The following is a 24193-nucleotide window of genomic DNA, read 5'->3' as shown; positions in this document are numbered from 1 at the left end:
AGTCCTTTCAATGAACTTATTTTAGAGGCAGGAGGATCTCTGTGAGTTCATGTCCAGCCTGGTCTATAAAGTGAGTTGAGGAGAGCCAAGGCTATATAGAGAAACCCTGTCTAGAAAATGCAAACAAACAAAAACCTTACTTTAACTCATGGTATAAAATATATTTTTTCATTTTAAATTTCTGCTTCTTTTATTTTCCTCTTTTGGATTTGTACATGCTGTTGTGTTAATTTATGAAACTTAAATCTATAATTTATTATTACACCTTTTTAAATGTGTGCACATGTATGGAGTTTGCCCTGAGCACAGCATTAGAAGCATACCTAGCCTAAGTCTCAATGTGTTACCTTTTCACTGGGCTATTTTATCAGTGCTCAGTTTAACTCATTTCTAGTTTCCTTCCATGATTTGTTTTGCTTGTGGATTATTCTGAAATATGAAAGTGTGAAAACACTTTTGAGATTTCAAGTCATCTCTTTATTAGTGAGGGCCAGTTAAATCCTATGGCTAGATCCTACCACCGAGGCAGGAAAAATGAATACTTGAGATGTGCAATTGACACCGTAGTTGCGATGATATTTGTATATGTGTTTGTTCATACATACAAATACACCTTTCATAGAGCTTCACTAAATTCCTATGAAAGCTTTCTGCTGCCATGTACTCTACCTTCATCCTACAGAGATCACTGTTTTATATGTATTTGGCTCAATTGGATCTGCTTGTAATTTTTGTATTGTTGTTATTTTGTATGTATGTATATACGAAAAAATTAGAACCCTTTCCTATGAAAGAACTAGTAGAACTAGTAGTAGGTTTTCATACACACACACACACACACACACACACACACTCACACACACACACACACATGTTTATATATATATGATAAGTTATGTAAAAAAATGTATGTTTGGTTTAGTAATGAAAAAATAGAAAAGTTGCTTTTCAACCCTGGCCACTCAGTATCTTCCAAGATGGCCTCAGGGCTGTTCTATACTTTCCAAGAAAAACCACACCCTCATGCCTGTCCCAAACACCTGACACCCCATGATGTCCCAAGCTAAGCTCTTGTGCCCTCAGGGATAAAATAACTAGTAACCAATCATTTTAAAAGGCATTCTTAAGAACCAATTATGGTCCAAAAACTCTGCTTAACCACCAATTCTGCTTCTGTGAGATATAAAAGACCCAAGCTTTGCTTATTTGGGGTTCTCCAGTTCAATGGAGCTTGGTAGGCCCCGTGGCGATGGATCAATAAACCATACTCTGCTATTTGCATCGGACTGGACTCTCGTGTCTCATTGGGCTCTGGGAAGTAGGACCTAGGTGGGAATTAGGACCTAGCCTCCAGGTCTTACAGTATATAGAAATTCATGTAAGAAACCTAAATTGCTGATTTTTTTATTTTTAGTAATAAATTTTAGTTATGATTGTGTGTGTGGGGGGGAATGTATTCTGGAGTGTGTACATGAGAGTAAGTACCCACAAAGGCCAGAAGAGTGTATCAGAACACCCAGGCTTGGTATAACAGATGGTTGTAGATGTATCTGTATCTCCTAGTCAAGAAAAACTTAGGCCCCAGGTAGACCTTTAAAGCATAAAAACAAAGACAACAAGACCTTTTAAGTTTTCAAAACTGAGGCCTTAGCTGGGCAGACTAAACTGTCTCGCCGAAGTTAACCCATACACCTTGCCTTACCAAGCCAGGTATCCTCCCAGTATCCAGGAACACATCTTCATGAACAAGTCTACATTCCTTGCCTCTTAAGGCCCAAAAGGCATTTCTCTTTTCCTTTCCCAGAGGTCCTTTCTCCCTATCAGGAAGTCCCAGCCTTCCACTGCCTGTCCTTCTGCAAAGCTGACTGGCCAAACATCTCTTTATTGACAGCAGCTTCATCTACACAAGATAATCCCTCCAAAGATAGTTGTGAGCTGCTATGCAGGTACTGGAAACCAAACTTGCATTCTATGCAAGAACAAGTGCTGCTGACCTCTGAGCCATTTCTCCAGTTCCACACAAAATATAGTGCAATCTCTCTCTCTCTTGCCTTCTTTCTTCCTCCCTCTCTCCTTCCCTCCCTGTGGGGGGTAGAGAAGAGGGTAGAGAGGACAAAGAAAGGGGGTGGGGAGGAGATGGAGAAATGGGGAGGGGGATTTACCTCAAGGAACTATGAGGTCTGTCTTGTGAGAAATCTGTATGGCAGTAGGCTGGGAAGGCTGAGGTAGGAAACAATATTACAGCCTTGAGACAGAATTCCTACATCCTCTGGGAAACATGATTTTTTGCTTTTTAAAGCCTTGTAGTTGATTGGATGAGGCACACTTCCATTCTTAAAGCTAATGCTCTTTACTTAAAACCCACTCATTGAAAGTACTTTTATAGCAATATCTAAACTATTTTCTGTTTTACTAGCCAATGGCATAAATCATCAAATACATGGTGGTTTTTATAAGTCTGTAGCTGAATTTTTGAGGTCCTATTGGAATGGAGAGTTTGACATCTGGTGTAAAATACTATAAAACGAGTTTGCTCACATGGCGTTAAGTAGATAATAGGCATAATCTTATTCTCCAGTTATATTAAGCATTGAATAGTAGTTGAGATATATAGCATCAGGATTCCCCAGAGAAACAAAGGACTAAGGATTTTAAATAATTATGTTTATGGATATATCTAGATTAGTTCTTATATACAAATACATGATGGTTATTTTAGTATATGTAAAACACTTATATCCTTAAATGTCCTAGCCACAAATTTCCCTCACTACTGTGTTCTTGCAAGTAAGATTCACTGGCTGAACATCCTTTTTTTGCAAAGGGATCTCTCAGGCTCCATTTCTGCTTCTCCATGATGAGCAGGTTCAGTTTCATGTGACTATGTGCAGCTTTTCCTACAAGCCAATCTCAACCCTCTGTAGCAACAAGGAGACATCTTTTGACAAGCTATGGTCTTCTTCTCACATTCATCCACACTTGGCTCCCAGGTGAGCTCCCGTGCGCTCTAGCACGATGCTTTGTTTCCTTGTCAACAAAGCTGTGAATATCAGTGACTATCAACTCTTTTCAGTTTCATCCATACTCAGTGGTGAGAATAAGGTGTTTGGCTACTTCTGTAGCCTAAGGTGGGATCTGGAGGTGATTGAAACGGGCCTTTCACCCTTTTCTCAGCTCCCATTCATGATATTGGAGTAGGGAAAATTCAAATATCAGTTATTGACAAAAAATAACTAGTTAAATGTCTTTCAGTCCTGAAATTTTATTGTTTTTGGTTTTCCAATTCTATTTTGTTAGCATTCATACTTTCCAAAAATGGGGAAGACATTTTTTATCTATCATCAGCTCCAGCCAAATTGCTCTGTAAATTATATCTCTTCCTTTCGGCTGTTAACTCAAGAAACATGACTTACTGTCCCCTTGCTATATCCTACAAATAGCATAATCATTGGCAACAACAAAAATTCTGTAAATATTTGGCATGTAATTAAAAAATTACTCTTCCATTTGGAATTTGAGGAAAAACTACCAATATCTGCAAGTTTCTCCTTAAATGGCATAAGACATAAGTAAATGTCCTAGATATGAATTGGCTAATGTTGCTAAAATACAAGCCTATTCCATTCACATTCCGCAAGGAAAATGAAAGGTTCAGGGTGTTGCCCTATTTCTCTTTACTCATTTTCCTTCCAAACTGAATTTTAGTTTCCTTAAGGCCTCTGAAGAAACCTAAGGGCAGCAGCGCACTGTGTCTAAGAGAGACACTTGGAATAACAAAATAGTGATCAAAACATCTTCCTGCCTGTTGATTCTGAAAGCTTCTTGCACAGTTTGAATTTCTTGCTACAAGTTAAAACAGCACTTCTTCAGGAGTCGTTTAGTCTTGTCTTTATTTTTGTGCTCAACTTTTACCGTCACTACAGGAAAAACGTGTATAGTGGTAAACTAAATGGAGGAACATATTGGCCTTGTCTTTTTCTCTTAGTTCTTTTCATTTAATTATATTTATTTTTAACAGACACATAAAAACTTCACATGTAAATGTGGTAGTATGGAATACAAGCATATACTGTGCAATGTTTAAATTGGAGTACAATAGCACATTGCAAATTCTTATCATTTTTTAAAATTTTTTATTCATTAAACATTTTATTGTTTACATATACATTTATGTTATTACACATATATACAATAAACTACCTATAGCAAAAAGAACCATGGCACAATCAGGAATTATATCAATATTGCTTTCTTAGTGTTTTGACTATTTATATTTGACAGCCTTGAAGAAAATATCTTTCCTATCTTGGTACGTCTAAATTCTGAAAATAAATCAATCTCCATCACATCTTGTCATTATCAGCTTAAAACATGTCTAGGCCCAAAAACATCTGAACCCCTAAACAACTAAGCTTCATTGTCTTCAACTCCATCAGAGACTTGAGAAGGAATAAACTTGATTACCTCATCTTTAACCATAGTTTACTGTCCATTGATCAACCTTTTCATCTTATTTTTCCCCCACTCTTTCCTCACCACTGCAAGATACCTTTGAGATTAGTGTATTAATATTCCATATATGAGTAGGTTATGTAAAACTTGTCTTCCTGTGCATTTTTAATTCACATAGCATAATAATCTCCAGTTCCATCTTCATTGTTGTACATATAACTGGATTTTTTCTTTTTATATAACTAAGCAACATTCATGATATGAAGGCATATTTTATTTATATTATTTTTGTTTTTATCCCTCCTGTATATGAATTGCCTTGGGCATTAAGTAATTCTTTTCAAAAATATCATGTTCTACTTTTTATATTCATATATTTAAGGAATTTTTAGAAAAAAGAATGAAAAACTTAGTCTAACAAAGGAATACTTCTGGTTGGTAGATACATACACTCTCAGAAGTTTAATGCTGAGCAAGTACTTGATGGTATATTTTTTGGGGAGTAAAGCATTCAGTGATAGGATGTGCTCATACTTCCACTGCTCAGAGACTTGGAGACAGACTAATACAACAGAATATCTCCATCTCTCTAATTTGCTCACAGGAAGCAGATCCAGGCTATGTTGGGCCAATTCAGCCAGGCAGAGGCTTTGCTAATGAAAGCTGGAGTGCAGCCAGGGACTATCGATGGAATTCTTTTGGATCTTGGGTGTTCCTCCATGCAACTTGATGCCCCTGAGCGAGGTTTCTCCCTTCGGAAGGATGGCCCCTTGGACATGAGGATGGATGGAGACAGGTGAGTATTGAAAAAAGCATTTCTTCTTACCACAAGAAAATCAATTTCTTAAAAACATTCTGAATTTAATTTCCTTGAAGACTGAAAAATTCCCAGCACACTCCCACATTCAGCACTGTCCATACATAGAAAATCATCTATGTTTGGTACACATTATAAACCTCAGTATTTCTTTAGCTTTGGAATTCTAAAAGGAAAATATTTACTGTCTTCAGAAAATAGTGAGAAGGTAGTCAAAATAGGGGAATCAACTTTTAGGTCATTTTTTTTCCCACTGATAACAACACAGCTTTTCAGTAGTGATGTGGAAAAAAATAGAAACTGAAACAACAAATTCATTTTTGTGCATCCCAGCCATGTCTCTGTGAGAAAAGGATCTATATTTAATTGATACTATTTTATAATGCTGCAAAAAAGTGTCTGGTAGAATCTCAGTGATCATCAATTACGTTTATATCCTGTCCCTGCAACAGTCATGCTATTTGAACCTTCTCCAAAATATCTCTAATGTATGATACCACACCATACATCATTACATATCCATATATCTGTATATAGAGATGTCACCAGTGACACTTCTTTCTTCATCACCATAGAAATATTAATGATCATTTGCCATTATTTAATTCCAATAGACATACAATCTAGTTAATGGCATTGTGCTGCACAGTAGGAGAAAAGAGGAAAATTTCTTTTTTCTACATTAATTTCAAAAGCTTAACTTTGTACTTTCTTTTGGACCTACCAGTGGTACCAAGCCAGAAGCTTACCCTTGCTTTTACTGTGCACATGTGTCATGCCACAGATAGCCTGAGGTAAACACTTATCATATGTAGCCTCCTCCCTTGTTAGATGATTTGACTGGTTAATTGGCATTGTGGCATCTATTAGAATCTCATCATTTCTGAGTTCCATGCCTCCTTCTATTTGTATTATTGGCATTTATAGAATAAAGAATATCATCATGAAATAAAATAATAAATTTCTTAACAACCAGTGACTAGTTGTGAAGGTCAGATATTCTCAGCTTTAGAGATTAAGGCGGTTTTATAGAAATAAAATGTTGAATAAATTTATATACTTCCTGTGTCTTGCTAAGGGAGATGTTTTTGGTAATACACTGAACAAAGCTTCAAATTAATAGTAGAGTGGTGAATTGCCATACTCTTAATCTAAAAGCTTCTTCAGCAATTTTAATTTGTAAATCTCCATTTTTAAATTTCTCCTCCAGAACTTCAAAATAAATGTGTTCTTCACAAAGAGACTATAAAGGCTGGTGAATCTAGAAATGGGGGGGGGGGGCTGCGCAAACTGAGGCACCAACCAAGGACATTGCAAGCAGAGGACCTAGACCCCCTGTTCAGATGTAGCCAATGCACACTTTATTTCCACATGGGGAGGGGGCTGAGCAGGGGACTGCCTCTGACAAGAACTCTGATGCCCATGATTTGATCACTGCCCTTTATGGGAGAGGCCCTGTGGGAACACAGAGGAAGGGGTGGTCAGATGTTGAGGGAGGAGGACCCCACCTGTCAGAGGTCTAGGGAAGGGGAATAGAGCAGAAGAGAGAGGGAGGGTGCAAACAGGAAGATAAGAGTGAGGGTATTACAATCAGCCCCCGGAGAGTGATATATCTCTGTGATAAAGACACAAACAAGAGACATTTAACACTGAAGTCTTAATTTTATGCTGACCCCAATTTCAATAACCATTGCTTTTAGATTATATTATCTTCTTATGTAGCAGAGGCGAAATTCCAACCCTTAAGGATTTGAGAGGCTAATTCTTTTAACAGATACAGTCTTTGTTGGGAGACAATAATTGGCACCCAAGTTAAGACTTTATCTTGTGAGATTAGTCACAGTAAGTCAGTGAAATCTTTGGACTGACAGGGAAATTTGGTGCTTTCTTAGAGGGGAAGATCTTGTTCATCATAGAAATGCCCGTCTAAAGAAGATTTCTGGCCTGCTTAGGTATTATTCTTTTTGTCTTCTATCATTATGGAAACTCACACACAACTATGTTGTATTAATGTAAAAGTAAAATAAAATTATACCTGGTGTCCATTGAATACCACTTGATCAAATTGCTATTTTAATTTTCTTATTTAAAAGTAGGAAGTTATCATAAAAAAGTAAATCCATTCACACTACCTTAGAATTGTATTAATAGAACTAAGAATCTAAATTGCCATGATTCACAAGGATTATCCCAACAGTCAGTGGCTTGGGCAACTGAATTCATAGGTGGGTAAGATCTTGCAGGGATTTTGTCTTTTCTAATAAAAATGACGACTGGAAAATACATGAATGAGTAGGGTCCAAAGGACAAGAACATCTCTTGCCCAGTCACTATATTGCCTGTATTTACTATTTTATGTGGGCCTTCTCTCACAAGAATTCTGATGGAGATAAGTATTGTTATATTTATTTCCGAGGTTAAAATTGAGAGTCTAATACATTTACAACCTTTCTAATATAACAAGGCTACAAGTCTTATAAAGATCAATGAACCCTTAAAGAAAGGGTCTTTAATTTGTAAGCCAAAAAGGCAACCCACTGAGATGAAAGTTAGGGCTACCTAGTAAGACAGTCATTGGTGCTGGAATATCAAGAGAAAAAGAGGATGCCACTTTAAAGAGAATGGGAGAGGATGGAGGGAGGAAAAGTGGGGTGGTATAATTCTACTTCCTTTTAAAATATACATAAATAAATAAAACAAGCTAAACAAAAGGAACATCATCATATATAGAATAGGATTTTTTTCCTACTCCCTAAAACAAACATAGGGAGGTGGGCTTTTAAAGACAAACAGACACACACTAAGGACAAAAGAAATTTCTCCTGAATGTAGAAGCATGCTAACAAGGTAATAATTTTCAAAGAAAGTTTTTGATGTTTTTCCAACCTCACTCTGGCTTAAACCTTAGGTCTTACTGCTCTCGTATCTTTGGAACTCATAACTACTCACAGTATGAAACTAATAATCCAATATATTTATGTGGGAGTAGTAGGTGTACTACTAGCAGATGTTCCTAATAACTCGAGTCATGGAGGCTCATCAATTATAATGCTTTGACTCACTTCTCTAAATGAAAATAAACTAGAACGATCTGACAGTAAATGCCATTTTCTGCTAGTAAATTTAGTCCATGTGGTCAGAACTTGGTCGTTCTTTTTGTCCCCCAGTTGAAAGTAATATTTAGGCTTATTCAATCAATACTCTTTATTTTGAGCATTTAATCCATAATGACCTTTGCCATTGGTGACTGAGCTGATAGCAAATATCCAAAACATGAATGGTTAATACTAGGTCTTTTTAGTTATTGTTGGGGGAAAGTACCCAGGATATTCTTGTGTAGACTTTTGAAGTTAGATGGTTTTGGTCTCACTCGTAGGTTCTTTGCAGACATAGATTAATTTCCTCCCCTGCAGTTAGTCCTGGTCAGCTGTCACCTGTCAGCATTATATTGCCTATTCTACAGAAGGGAACAATAGTAATGTAACGAGTAACTCAAATTTTGAGCAAGTTAACTCTGTTGAACATTTTTTATTGTTTTATCTTAAGATAAACCTACAAGATCAATATTAACTTTTCTATGAATGAAAGTTAAAGGATAGCAACGTATCTTTAACTTCCTATTACCCTGACTTCAACAAATATTCCAGTTCCTCTTGCTATAATGAATACAATGGAAACTGTCTTTTATGTGTGTGATATTTCAGTCTGTTTTAGAGTTTCATCTAGGCAATGTGTTATGAATGCTTGAGTTCTGTCGATGAGAACAGTGTCCATAAATTAATTGACTCTTCTTGTGCACAGGTACCCTGACATGCCTACTGCCGCTGATGTTGTGAATGCCTTAGATCAACACGCACTTGCTTCCATCCTAAGAGCATATGGAGAGGAGAAGCATGCCAGGAAAATTGCTTCTGCAATCATTCAAGCGCGCAGCATATATCCTATCTCTAGAACGCAGCAGCTTGCCAGTGTTGTTGCAGGTACCCTCATTAATCCTCTTTAATGTCTAAGAGTAAAATATTAAATTAGTACATGTTACATATATATCATGTGTGTGTGTGTATGTGTGTGTGTGTGCGCGCGCGTGTGCAGGCACGTGTATGTGTGTTCCTCCCTGCCTGGCTCCCAGAAGTATTCATTTATATGTCAAATCATTCAGAAGCAAGTCTTTCGATATCCTTCTCAAATGTTGGCTTTCTTTTCTTTCTTTTTTTTTTTTTTATTAATTTCTTCTTGTTACATCTCAATGTTTATCCCATCCCTTGTATCCTCCCATTCCTCCCCCCCCCATTTTCCCATTATTCCCCTCCCATATGACTGTTCCTGAGGGGGATTACGTCCCCCTGTATATTCTCATAGGGTATCAAGTCTCTTCTTGGCTACCTGCTGTCCTTCCTCTGAGTGCCACCAGGTCTCCCCCTCCAGGGGACATGGTCAAATGTGAGGCACCATAGTACGTGAGAAAGTCATATCACACTCTCCACTCAACTGTGGAGAATATTCTGACCATTGGCCAGATCTGGGAAGGGGTTTAAATTTTACCTCCTGTATTGTCCTTGGCTGGTGCCTTGGTTTGAGCGGGACCCCTGGGCCCAAATCTGCCTATCATATTGTTCTACTTGTAGATTTCTAGGACCATCTGGATCCTTTTATTTTGCTATTCTCCCATGCGTCTCTCATTTAGAGTCCCAATAGGATGCCTTCCCCTCTGTCCCAGTTTCCTGGTAAGTGAAGGCTTTCGTGGGACATGCCCCTCGTGGGACATGCCCCTTGGGCTAGTATGCAGATATAAGTGAGTATATACCATTTTTCTTTCTTCTTCTGGGTTAACTCACTCATTATGATCATTTCTAGCTCAATCCATTTATCCACAAATTTCGGGAATTCTTTGTTTTTAATAGCTGAGTAGTATTCCATAGTGTATATGTACCACAGTTTCTTTATCCACTCTTCTACTGAGGGACACTTAGGCTGTTTCCATGTTCTGGCTATTATGAATAAGGCTGCTATGAACATGGTTGAGCAAAGTTTCTTGTTGTGTGCTGGAGCATCTTCTGGGTATATTCCAAGGAGTGGAATAGCTGGGTCTTGAGGAAGCCCTATTCCCATTTTTCTGAGATAGCACCAGATAGATTTCCAAAGTGGCTGTACTAGTTTGCATTACCACCAGCAATGAAGGAGTGTTCCTCTTTCCCCACATCCTCGGCAGCATGTGGTGTCGCTTGAGTTTTTGATCTTAGCCATTCTGATGGGTGTAAGATGGAATCTCAGAGTTGTTTTGATTTGCATTTCCCTGATGACTAAGGAGGTTGAGCATTTAAGTGCTTCTCAGCCATTTGATACTCCTCTGTTGAGAATCCTCTGTTAGGTTCCAAGCCCCATTTCTCAATTGGGTTATTCGGTTTGGTGGTGTTTAATTTCTTGAGTTCTTTATATATTTTGGATATTAGACCTTTGTCAGATGTAGGGTTGGTGAAGATTTTTTCCCAGTCTGTAGGCTGTCGCTTTGTTCTCTTGACAGTGTCTTCCTGCCTTACAGAAGTTTCTCAGCCTCATGCGGTCCCATTATTAATGGTTGACATTAAGGCCTGGGCCGTTGGTGTTCTGTTCAGGAAGTTGTCTCCTGTGCCAATATGTTCCAGGCTCTTTCCCACTTTTTCTTCTAAGTGGCTTAGTGTCTCTGGTTTTATGTTGAGGTCTCTAATCCACTTGGATTTGAGTTTTGTGCAAGGTGACAAATATGGGTCCAGTTTCATTTTTTTACATATAGACCTCCAGTTAGACCAGCACCATTTGTTGAAGATGCTATCCTTTTTCCATTGAATGGATTTGGCTTCTTTGTCAAAAATCAAGTGACCATATGTGTGTGGATTCATATCTGGGTCTTCGATTCGATACCACTGTTCAACCAGCCTGTTGCTGTGCCAGTACCATGCTGTTTTAATTACTATTGCTTTATAGTACAGTTTGAGATCAGGTATGGAGATTCCTCCAGAGCACCTTTTATTGTACAAGATTGTTTTAGCTATTCTGGGTTTTTTGTTTTTCCATATGAAGTTGAGAATTGAACTTTCAATGTCTTTAAAAAATTGTGTAGGTATTTTGATAGGGATTGCATTGAATCTGTAGATTGCTTTTGGTAGGATGGCCATTTTTACTATGTGCCTTGTATCCCCGATCTCTCTAAAACTTTAAACATGAATGGGTGTTGGATTTTATCAAATGCTTTCTCTGCATCTAAAGAGATGATCATGTGGTTTTTTATTTTCAGTTTGTTTATATGGTGGATTACATTGATGGATTTCCGTATATTAAACCATCCCTGCATGCCTGGAATGAAGCCTATTTGGTCATGATGAATGATATCTTTGATGTGTTCCTGTATTCGTTTTGCAAGTATTTTATTTAGTATTTTTGCATCTATGTTCATAAGAGAAATTGGTCTGAAATTCTCTTTCTTTGTTGAGTCTTTGTGAGGTTTAGGTATCAATGAGACTATGGCCTCATAGAATGAATTTGGTAATGTTCCATCCATTTCTATCTTTTGGAATAGCTTGAAGAGTATTGGTATTAGCTCGCCCTTGAAGGTCTGGTAGAATTCTGCACTGAAACCATCTGGCCCTGGGCTTTTTTTGGTTGGAAGACCATCGATGATTGCTTCTATTTCTGTAGGGGAAATGGGACTATTTAGCTTGTTTATCTGTTCTTCATTCAACTTTGGCAAGTGAAATTGATCAAGAAAATCGTCCATTTCCCTTAGATTTTCAAATTTTGTGGCGTATATGCCTTCAAAGTAGGATCTTATGATTCTTTGAATTTCTTCAGTGTCTTTTGTTACGTCTCCCTTTTCATTTCTGATTTTGTTGATTTCAATACTGTCTCTCTGCCTTTTAGTTAGTTTGGCTAATGGTCTGTCTATCTTGTTGATTTTCTCAAAGAACCAGCTTTTGGTTTTGTTGATTCTTTGGACTGTTTTCTTAGTTTCTAATTGTAATTTCAGCCCTGAGTTTGATTATTTCCAGGCGGTCTACTCCTCTTGGGTGTTTCTGCTTCTTTTTTTTCTAGGGCTTCCAGTTGTGTTGTTAAGATGCTTATGTGCGATGTTTTCCAATTTCTTTTTAAAGGCACTAGTGCTATGAATTTCCTCTTAGCACTGCTTTCAATGTATCCCACAAATTTGGGTATGTTGTTTCTTCATTTTCATTGATTTCAGAAACTCCTTGATTTCTTTCTTTATTTCTTCCCTGACCCAGGTGTCATTTAGCAGAGAGTTGTTTAGTTTCCATGTACGTGTAGGCATTTTGCTATTTCTGTTGTTGTTGAATTGCAGCCTAAGAGCATGGTGATCTGATAGGATACAAGGTATTATTTCAATCCTCTTGTATCTATTGAGGCTTGCTTTGTAACCTACAATGTGATCAATTTTGGAGAAGGTTCCATGGGGTGCAGAGAAGAAGGTGTGTTCTTTCTTGTTTGGGTGAAAGGTTCTATAGATATCTGTTAGATCCATTTGACCCATGGCATTGGTTAATGATGTTGTTTCTCGGCTTAGTTTCTGTTTCAATGACTTATCCTTCAGTGAGAGTGGGGTGTTGAAGTCTCCCACTATTAGTGTGTGGGGATCGATTTGTGATTTAAGCTTTCTTAGGAGATCTTTTACAAATGTGGGTGCCCTTGTATTGGGAGCATAGATGTTCAGAATTGTGATGTCATCTTGGTTGACTTTACCTTTGATGAGTATGAAGTGTCCTTCCTCATCCCTTTTGATTAATTTTGGTTGAAAGTCTATTTTGTTTGATACTAAAATGGCTACGCCTGCTTGCTTCTTGTGACCATTTGCTTGGAATATTTTTTTCCAACCTTTTACCCTGAGGTAATGCCTTTCATTATGGGTGAGATGTGTTTCTTGGATGCAGAAGAATGTTGGATCTTGTTTATGTACCCATTCAGTTAGTCTGTGTCTTTTTATTGGAGAATTGAGGCCATTCACGTTGAGAGATATTAATGACCAGTGACTGTTAAGAGTCTTAATTTTGATGTTGTTTCCAGTCGAGCGTTTGTGTAGTTGTGTTTTTGCCATGGGATAGTTATCTATTTCCTGGGTAGTTTTGGTTGTAGCTTGACCCTTTGGGATGGAGTTTTCCTTCTAGTACCTTCTGTAAAGCTGGATTTGTGGATAGGTACTGTTTGAATTTGTTTTTGTCATGGAATATTTTGTTTTCTCCATCAATGGTTATTGATAATTTTGCTGGGTAAAGTAGTCTGGCCTGGCATCTGTGGTCTCTTAGGGTTTGCAGGATCTCTGTCCAGGCCCTTCTGGCTTTTATGGTCTCTGCTGAGAAGTCGGTGTGTAATTCTGATAGGTTTACCATTAAATGTTATTTGGCCCTTTTCCCTTGCAGCTTTTAATATTTTTCTTTGTTCTGCATGTTTTGTGTTTTGATTATTATGTGGCGGGCAGTTTTTCTTTTCTGGTCAATCCTATTTGGTGTTCTGTAGACCTCTTGTATGTTTATAGGCATTTCTTTCTTTAGATTGGGGAAATTTTCTTCTATGATTTTTGTTGAGAATAGTTTCTGGGCACTGGAGTCTGATGTCTTCTCTTTCTTCAATGCCTATCATCCTCAAATTTCTTCTTTTCATGGTGTCCTTAATTTCTTGGATGTTCTGTGTCAGGAGTTTTCCAGATTTGGCATTTTCTTTAATGGTTGATTCAATATCTGTGATTGTATCTTCTAGACCTGAGATTCGTTCTTCCATCTCTTGGATTCTGTTAGAAAAGCTCACCTCTGTGTTGCTCGCCTTCTTCTCTGAGGTCTCACGTTCTCGTTTTTCTTCTGTCTGTGTGTTTATCATTGAATCTATTTTCATTTTCAGATCTTGAACTGATTTTTGATTTCTTTCATCTGATTGTTTGTATATTCCTGAGTTTCTTCCATTGCCTCTTTATAGGTCTTCAGAGCTTGAACCGTTTTATTTATTTCTTTATCTGGTTGTTTGCATTTTCCTGCAATCTTTCCAGTTCCACTCTATGTGCTTCTTTTATGTCTCTCACCTGTTTGTCTGCGTCTTCCTGCATTTGATTACGAATTTTATTTGTTTCCTCCATTATCATCCTCATTACTAAGGATTTGAGGTCATTTTCTTGTATTTCCGTTGTATTTGAGTTCTCTGGGTTGTTTTCTTTGGATAGCTGGAAACTGGAGACGCCATGTTGTTTTGGGGTTTTTGCGTATGCTTTTTCGTTGTCCTTTAGACATCTTGCCGTCTTTGTTTTTGTTGGGTAGCTTCCAGAGTTGGATGGAGGGTGTCTGATGATAGATTCACTTGTTTTCTCACGATTTCTCTAGGCTGGGAGCTCAAAGCTTCACTGGTGTGGATGTTAGGAGGTTAGCCCTGTTATTCTGGTCTCTCATAGCCAGTGATCTTCAGCCCCTTCCTGCTGTGGATCCTGCAATTATTCTGGGTCTCTGAATGAGCGTTGGGTCAGGCCAAGGTATCCACAGCCTTCTGTGTTCCCTGCCAAGTCCAGCCAGGAACACTGGGCCCAAACCACGGCCTGAACTCAGCTAGATTCTCAGGGCCTGAACCATCTGCCGAGCTCAGCTAGGGATTCTGGGCCCAAAATGCACACAGGGTCCAGCCAGAATTTTTGGGCTGGGACTATGCACCAAGCTCCGCTAGGGCCTTTTGGCCCAAAGTGTGTGCTGTGGTCAGTTATTGACTCAGGGCCCGAACTGACCACCAATCTCAGCCAGGAATTCTGGATTCAAACTGCACACTGTGTCCAACCAGAGTCTTAGAGCTGGTGGAACCGAGCGCTTTGTCCAGCCTGTGCCACAGCAGGAGACTGTGGCTGCTCTGAGTTAGGGCCTGTGGTGGAACCAAGTGCTCCATCCAGACTGTGTCACCGCAGGGGAGCTGCCGCTGAGCTGAGGTGCTGCCTAGTGTGGAGCTGCGCGCTTAACTAAGCCTGAGCCACAGCAGGGGAGCTGTGGCCGAAGCTGTGTTAGTGCCTTGGGCAGAATTGCTTGCTGGGCTTGGCCAGTACCCGGGACTCTGGGGCCAAACTGTCCGCCGAGTCCAGTCTGGGTCCGAAGGCTCCACGCGACCCAAATCCTGTCCCGAGTCCCCTCTCCCGCAGCAACTCCCACCAGTCACCAAACCAATCGCCTCCACCGGAAGGCTATGAGCTGCAAACCTCAGCCACCGCTGCTGGTGCTGCTGCCTCTGCCGCTGCCGCTCCGATCAGAGAAAATCCATGCTCGTCCCGTGTGCACGCAGGTCCTCTGCACCCTGGTCCCTCCGAACCGTGGAGCACTCCCGCTGCCGTGATGTTCGGACCTCGGTGTTCCTGGCTCAGAAATCTGTGCAATTCCCTGAATTGTTCACTGGAGCCTCCAAACGTGGTCCACACTGCTCGCCGCCATCTTGGATCCTCCATGTTGGCTTTCCTTTGTTTTTTTGTTTTGTTTTGTTTTGTTTGTTTCTTTGTTTTTCAAGCTTTCTTGCTCCAACAGCTCTAATACCACACACAATTTTTAAAAATTATTTACCATAGGTGGCTGACTAATATAATAGAAATTTTATGCATAACAACTTATCATGTGTGCTTACCAAGGTGAAACATGGAATGGCAGGATGTACAGATGCCTCAGTTCATCACAATGGTTATAAGTATCCTGTGTGACATTTGACATCACCTCTCATAGTTTCATATTTCTGTATTTAATATTTCAGGCAAAAGGCGAATTGCATTGCTGACTGCTAAAATAAAGCTCAGTGAGTCATACATCTATTCTAAACAATCAGCTAACAAAGGCTATGTGATATATAGGTTGTTCTGCTTTGTGGATGCTAACTAAGTCAGCCTAAGGGACTTATTGAAACATTTCATCTTTTCCGCTGTTCACCACCACAAACCTCTTGAACTGGATTCTAGCTAGGAGGCACTTTATTGCACTCTTCCCATCTGAAGCCAAAGCTGTTTCACAGCTATGTTTTGATGAAAGTTTCTCAAAGTAAAAATGCAACTCCTGCAGTTATTTAACGGAATTACAGTGGTAAATTATTCATCTTGTTGGACCAACATAAACACTGTATCATTTTTATAGACCAAAAATATATTGATTATTTTCATTGTTTTTTATTAAATTATAGAAGCAATAAATAAATAAAAGCCATATTTGTGAAGCATTTTGAAAGCACCTTGTACTGGCAAGGCTACCATAATACTACATAAAGTTTAAGAAATAAAACTTAATTATAAATTCACTTAAATCATTAAGCTTTCTTGTAACAGTTGTTTTATGGCATAATTAAATATAATTAAATAATATTGCATTCTATTTAACATAATGCAGTATAATATATTGACTAAGTCATTAATTTTTAAGCTGCATTTTTCAGGTCCTTTCAACTTAATATCTTTTTATTGAAATTGGAGCAGAAATCATGTGGATTTTATAAACATACAGTAATTGACCTTCTCTTTACACACTTTGCCCTTCTCATTCTTTACTCACCAGCAACTCTACTTGTCCTTGCTGTCTTTAAGTAGCACGGTATGCCATTTTCTGTGAAAAATCACATTATTAATTCATAAGAAAACACAGTTTTGTCTGGTACGGATATGAGGGCTTGTAGCTAATGAGCACCCTGGAGATTGTTCTGTTAAAAAACCTTTATCTAGTAACTTTTGAAAACAATTCTAAAGAGGAGCAGTAGTTTGCTCAAGACTTCAGCCTAATTAAGGGTTAATATTAATTAAAATGTGAGAGGCCATGAATTTGACATAATTGGAGCTATACCTTTAAGAAATTAACTTAGCTGTTTTGTTTCTGGATCTTAATCTGAGAACACCAGCCTTGTATTAGGCAGAAAAGTTGCGAACATGAACCAGAGTGCTATGATGTTAAAAATGCATTAGCGCTATATCAACAATGAAGGAAAAGTGAGAATGTTCACATATGGGCAAGAAAAACAATTTAAGTGGCATTAAACCATTGCATTTTCTAAGTCTGTCTTTATGTCTTCAGTATCACTCAATATAAATATAACTTTATTGGTGACAATATGAAATTTTGAAATAGAAAAAGACATGATATTTCTGAAAATTTCAGAAAGCTATGACTTACCACAATTGAACAGATAGACTAGAAAGCTTAATATATCTATAGCAAGTGATGATATTGGAGTGTTCCAACTAAAACAGCTCGTGCCCATGTGTATTCTCTCCTGAATTCTATGAAACATTTGTAGAATTAACCAACTCTCCCCCCCCAAACTCTCCATAAAATGGAAAGTGAAGAAATGACACAAAGCTCATCTTATGAAACCAACATTACCCAGATATCAAAGCTGGTTGAGGAAGAAGGAGGATGAAGAGGAAGAGAAGGAGAAGAAGGAGGAGGAGGAGGAGAAGGAGAAGGAGAAGAAGGAGAACAAGAATAACAACAATAAAAAGAACAAGAACAAGAAGAAGTAGTGTTGGAAGAGGAGGAGGAAGAAGAACAAGAGGAAGAAGGAGGAAGAGGAAGAGGGTGAGGAAGAGAAGGACAAAATGATGATGATTATAAGACATTCTCCCTGGTGGTCATGGATGCTATGTTTTTCATTTTAATTTCTTATTTGTTTTGTTTATTGAGATTGTAATATAATTATGTAATTCTCTTCCTCCAATCCCTCCTTTTTATATTCCTTTTGATCTCTTTCAAACTCATGGCCTATTTTTAAATTATTTGTTGTTACAGGCATATATGTATTTCCAAATACATAACTGAAACCTACTCAAGATGTATGGTGTTATTTGCATGTATGTTTTCAGGGATGGTGATTTAGTATTGCATATCCAATTGGTGTGCTCTTCCTTCAGGAAGACTATTTTTCCCACACCTATCAATCATACCTGAGTTGCCTGTCATATTTTGTATGTGGTTCCAGCCTTCTGGCCTTTCTCCCTCCACATTAACATGTACATTTTGTATTTTGTTGTCTTTGTTCAGAATATCTTTAGACAGTCATGTTGATGAGACTATATTCTATGGCTGTAGCTTCTGTTACTACTGGGAGACACAATCTCACAGAAAAAAACACTGTTTCTCTGGCTCTTAAAATCTCTCAGCTCCCTCTTTGACAGTGATCCCTGAGCTTTAAATGTAGGCATTGTATTGGAGATGTATCCATTAGTCCTAGGCTCCACAACTCTACTTTTTGATTAATTGTGTTTTTCTATAATGGTCTTTGCCTGTTACAAAAAGATTTTTCCATGATGAAGAGTGAGGACAACCCTTTTCTATGGGGATGAAGACAAATGTTACCAATGTAGTTTGGGATTCTGCTGATTTAGTAAAGTGGTGGTTGTAGGTTCTCATATCCCAGACTTCACCAATCCTGGGTAGTTGACTAGGTTTCCAATGAAGTGCTTGCAAACCAAATTCAACAACACATTCTTCTTTGCAGTGTTAACATACCACTGTTCTTCAATCAGAAGAGCTCTGGGTTCATAGCATTTACTAGTGTCATTAGATAACTGAATGAAATATTACATAAAATAATGAAATATTGACTATAAAAGAAAAGATATATAGAGGAGACTGTTTCTTCACAAGACTATTTCTGTGGCTGTGCAGAAACCTTTTAATTTCATGTAATCCAATTTATTAATTCTTGACATTATTTCTGAGCATAGCTGAGTCTTTTTCAGAAAGTCAATTCTTACTGTGACAAAATGGGCTTTATTTCAGGGATGCAAAGCTTGCTCAACAAGCACAAATCAATAGATTCATAAAAGGCCTTTGATGAAAATTAGCGTACCCTATTAATAAATGCCCTGGGGAAAATAATAATAAAATATTTCTCAACATGAGAGTACATATGCCAGATCTATGGCCAACATTCTACTCAGTGGAGAAAAGCGGCACATATTTTCACTGATGAGGGAAAAGACAGGGTGTCTTCTCTTTCTACTCATTCAATGTTGTCTTTGAAATCTTGACTAGAGTAATAATGCAAAAGAAAGAAATTAAAGCTGCATAAATAGAGAAAGAAGTAAATGGTTCCTCTTAAAGACGACATGCACCTATATATAAAATCCTTGAAAATTCTACCAAAGAACTCTTTGAACTGATTAACAATGTAATATTATATAACATCAACATATAATTCAAAAGCTTCCCTATATACTAATAATAAATCACCTGAGAAGGAAATAAAAAAAAAAAACAGTGACAATAACTGCAAAAATGAAATAAAACAGGCTTGGAGAGACAGATTATCTGGTAAAGTGCTTGCTACACAGCATGAGGACATGTTTGATCCCAGAACTCACCTAAAATGGTAAACGTACTCATGCTCACACGTGTGTGTTATCACGGCACTGAGAAATTGGAGTCAAGTGGAGCCCTGGTTAGCCAGCCTAGCCACTAGGCAGGATTCAGACATTTTCTGACATAACGAGAGGTCAGGGGCTGCAAAGATAGTTCCCTTAATGAGCTGAGGGTACTTACTATTCTTGCAGAAGACCCAGGTTTAGTTCTCAGCCCTCACATGGTAGACAGAGACTCACAGAGTCTCAAAGATAGATAGATAGATAGATAGATAGATAGATAGATAGATAGATAAACAAATAAATGAATAATTCTTTAAAACACAACAAGTGGCCAAAACCTGAAGAATGGCCCCTTACCTGGAACTTGGGGATCTCACATTCATAGGCTGGAAAAACCAATATTGTGAAAATCACTATTTTTCTTAAATCATATTATGTTGCTAGTTCTTATGAGTTGAAACATTCACTCCTAGAAGAAGGCTAGAAAGTCATAACTTGGGTGCTTCAAAACTCTCAGGATTCAGGAAACTTAGGAAAGTTATGAGGCTTGGAGAAATCAAGGAGTTACAAAATCCCAGGGCCTTCTTTCAAGTTATAAAAGCAGGGACCAACTATTGAACAAAAAAACTGCATGGAGCTTCCTACCAGTAGCTAGATAGCTATAGGTTTGCAGTTGTCATGAATTGTCACCAGTGCTAGAGTATGTTTTATGATGCTGCTGTTGCTGCCTTTGAGTATTCCTGTAACTCCAATAATCTCATTTTATCAAGCTACACTTGGGTGGAGTTGTTTAATTAGTCTTTCATTGTTATCCTAATACAGATGAGTAGATGTGTTTTCATGTGCTCTCAGGAACAGCCATATTACAGTGATCAACAAATTCAATTCAATGCCAACCAAACTTCCAGTGACATTTTTCACTAAACTTGAACAAACTTAAAATTCACATAGAATATAAAATATCCCAAATAACCAAAACAATCCTGAACAAAAAGTATAATGCTAAAGTTATCATAATATCTAATTTCAAATTATACTATAGAACCATACTAGTATGAACAGCATGGTAGTAATAAAAAAATGGACATGAAAATCAATGGAATAAGATAGAATATTCAGGAATATACACAGTACCTATGGCCCAACTAATTTATGCCAGATATAGAAATCTCTTTATAGAAGAGATAGCCTCTTCCAAAAATAGTGCCATGAAAATGATATGTAGAAGAATGAGACTAGACCCACCTCTTACCTTGCTTAAAATTGAATTCAAAAAGATCAAAGACCATAATGTAAAACTCAAGGCTTTAAAATGTTTGGAGTACAATAGAGAAAAAGCACTTGAAGATAAAAAGATAAGAACTATCTTCCTGAAAAAGACTCAGCTATGACCAGAATTAATGTCAAGAATTTATAATTCGGATTACAAGAAATCAAAAGGCTTCTGGTTAATATATTTAACGTACTTATGATTTTATACAGTATTATAATATTTCCCAAAATCACTTATAAGACAATTCACATTTTAAGCATAACTTTTATTCTAATATGCAGATAAATGAAGAAGTAAAGTCATAAAGTTTAAGAATTAAATATGACTATAAACCATTTACTAAAAGTCAGATACTTGTACCCAGAACTGTAGCCTCCCTGCTGCTTCTCTCATGTCCATTTCCTCCAAGTCTGGCTCATCTTCCTGGGTGTGCTTGAAATGGCTAAGGTGTTTGCCCATGTGCCTTTGTAGTACTGCATGAAGAAAAGTTCATGGCAGAGAATCTGTGCATCTGTTTATTGTTGTTTTTTAAAAATTATCTGCTACGTATGCTCAATGACAGTTGTCAGTAGTTACTAACTTAAGTCCGGGTTCTTGATATGTGTGCACTTCAAAACATGAATGTACTCATGTGTGCGTGCGTGTGCACACATATACACAGGTAATAACAATTACAGGAAAAGAGGCCATGGATTTAAGAAGAGAAGAGATGGTGAAAGGGAAGGGCTTGAGAAGGAAGGGTGAGGGGGCAGTGATATAATTATATTTTAATTTCAAAAAGAAAAAATTATAAAATAAGTGCAATAAATATAAAATATGCCACATTGTAATACTGTTTAAATATAAAATAGTTTTATCTTAATTATATGTTGAAATGGCAATACTTAATGGCATCTGTGTTACATATAGTTTGAAAATTAACTTTTTTCTTTTTAATACCTTAAAATGTGGCTATATAGAAAAACTTTTACATAATGTGTATATCACATATTGAACATGATGCTAGAACCTGCAAGTACCATGAAACAACAGTATTGTCATATCATAGTGTTTGAACCTTATGAGATAGCAGCCTACAATGATAATGCATGAAATTAACATTAAATCAGGAGATCTCAACCTAAAATAACATGAAATAATAAAAATAATTTCCTAGTTTTGTAGGTCCTAAGAATGTAAATGCTCTAACAACATGGAAACAGTATATGCTGCCAAGCTTAAAAAAAAAAAAAAAGCACTGTTTCTTGGTGTTTTGATTATTTCATTTTTAGGATTAAAATACTTATATTTCTATCTTATTCTTCAATTACATACTAAAGAAAAATAATTTTCAGAGAAAATATTTTATTGATTAAAGAATCATTAAAATGAATATATATATATATATATATATATATATATATGCACACTCTTGATGGGAAAATACCTTTAATTGGAAAGAAGGGGCTATATCTAATTTTTCAGAATATATGTAATTTTACTTAGTCTTGAAAAACAGCTAAATTCTAGATCTGCATCTATTTGAAAATTTTAAGCAAAAGTATGTTAAAGAGGCTGGCTATTCCCATTTTGTTCTGGAGCTCCTCCAGATTCTAGTACCCTTTTTCCTCTTGGGCCACAGCAGGTGATCCCAAATTAAACACTGATCTTGTGAAAGAAAATACTTAGTTCAAGACTTAGTCCTGCAGCTTGCTTCCTACATAAAGAATTCTGGATCTCATCTTTCTTATTTTGAAATAGAAGTAACAGCTATCATGTAGTTGACATTATTTTTGCTAAGTAGATATACTTAGTTTAATATATCCATTTGTAGTCTTAAAGATTATGCCGTATTCAAAACACACTTAGAAAACTTTGCATCCACAGGTTAGACAGTTGATCCATCTATACTCAGAAGTTGGTAGGTGACTCATGATGCTATTTGAATAGAAAAAAAAAATGAATTCAAGTGAAGTTTCGTTTGTATTTGTGATTCATGTTGATTAAATGTATATGCTTATTTCCTGACTAGAATTTTATGTAACCTTTATTCTGACTCATAAACTAGATGCAAAGCCAGAGTTTAATGTATGCATGTTGGACAAATAAATCGATGAAATGATGTGTACATTTATAGCCAAAGTATAATGCAAATTCAGGGGGAAATTATAAATGTCTAGGTGTTAACTGGGAATCAGTTTTAAGGAGACACAGAACATCAAAGAGACCAGAAAGCTTGAAGAAAGGTAGGAGTACAGAATGCATGAGTAAAATCCTCCTTGACCAGACTGTGGAGACAGCTCACTCTGAACATAGTCCCACACAAGTCAGAGGACATGAGTTGGATCCCATGTTAAAAAAAGAAAAAGAAAAGAAAAAAAGCCAAGATGGTGGCATGAAATTATAAATCCTGTGGTGTAATTACAGGGGGAAGCAGACACCTTGTTGATTCTCTGATAGGTCAGTCTAGCCTAGTTGGTGAGCTGCAGGATAATGAAAGCTCTTGCTTCCAAACATTTTAAAACCAAAATCAAAAAAGAAAATGAAACAAAATTAACCAGACAAAATAAAAACCAAAACAAAACAATGAGCTAGGTGGATGACACCTGAATAACAACACTGGAGGATGATCTTTAGCCTCTGTACACATTCATACAGACTTACACAAATATGCGCGCACACACACACACACACACACACACACGTCATACAGACATGTATTCATGTGTACAAATCAGACATTTACACACAGACACACACAAACCCTTAAATCTATTGCTTGTCTGTGTTTGCTCTGTGAACTTGAATGATTAATCTCTGATCCACTTTACCTATTTTTGAAGATGAAAATAATTTCTATACCAAGCCAATGAGATGGCGTCTAAGAGTATCTTCTGTGAGATTTAAGGTCTAAGTGCACTTAAGCACTTGTGCTCCTTTTCTCTCCAGTCCAGGGTAAGTCAGAGAGCAAACAAAAGTACCTCACAGAACTCCTCTGTGGCCTTCTGCTAACCTGTGCTTTGCCAAGCAATATGATCTGTGATAGGCTGATCACTTCATTTCAACCTTTCTTCCCACAGGGATGGCATGACTTTTAGGAAAAGGAAAAATAATCATCTTTTCTTGCATTCGGATATGCACAGCATATTTTTCCACAGAATTAAATTTACTGCTGAAATGTCAATTGATACTTTGATTAGCAACAAAAGTTACTCTAGTAATACAGTGCTTATTAGATTGAACTTCAAAGTTAAAATGATTTACATTAATGGATTATTCCCTTATGTATTTCTAAAACCACCATTATTAGCAGTGTTTAAAGAAAAGGGAGATTTCTCAGAAA

The 24193-nt window shown here is 37.3% G+C and overlaps 1 protein-coding gene across 2 annotated transcripts in view; it reads left to right on the top strand.

Moving 5' to 3' along the window:
• Mettl15 (methyltransferase like 15) overlaps positions 1-24193 on the top strand; it is a 173338-nt gene that overhangs the window by 129442 nt on the left and 19703 nt on the right. For both annotated transcript variants that reach the window (XM_051144301.1, XM_051144300.1), the window contains exons 4-5: positions 5057-5248; positions 9071-9249. In XM_051144301.1, the coding sequence (XP_051000258.1) occupies positions 5057-5248; positions 9071-9249 (371 nt within the window). The remainder of the gene's footprint in view (positions 1-5056; positions 5249-9070; positions 9250-24193) is intronic.

This window comes from Acomys russatus, chromosome 4 (genome assembly GCF_903995435.1).
Source record: "Acomys russatus chromosome 4, mAcoRus1.1, whole genome shotgun sequence".
Classification (NCBI taxonomy): Eukaryota; Metazoa; Chordata; class Mammalia; order Rodentia; family Muridae; genus Acomys; species Acomys russatus.
The sequence above is the reverse complement of the archived record's forward strand: the minus strand, read 5'-3'. Positions and strand labels throughout refer to the sequence as shown.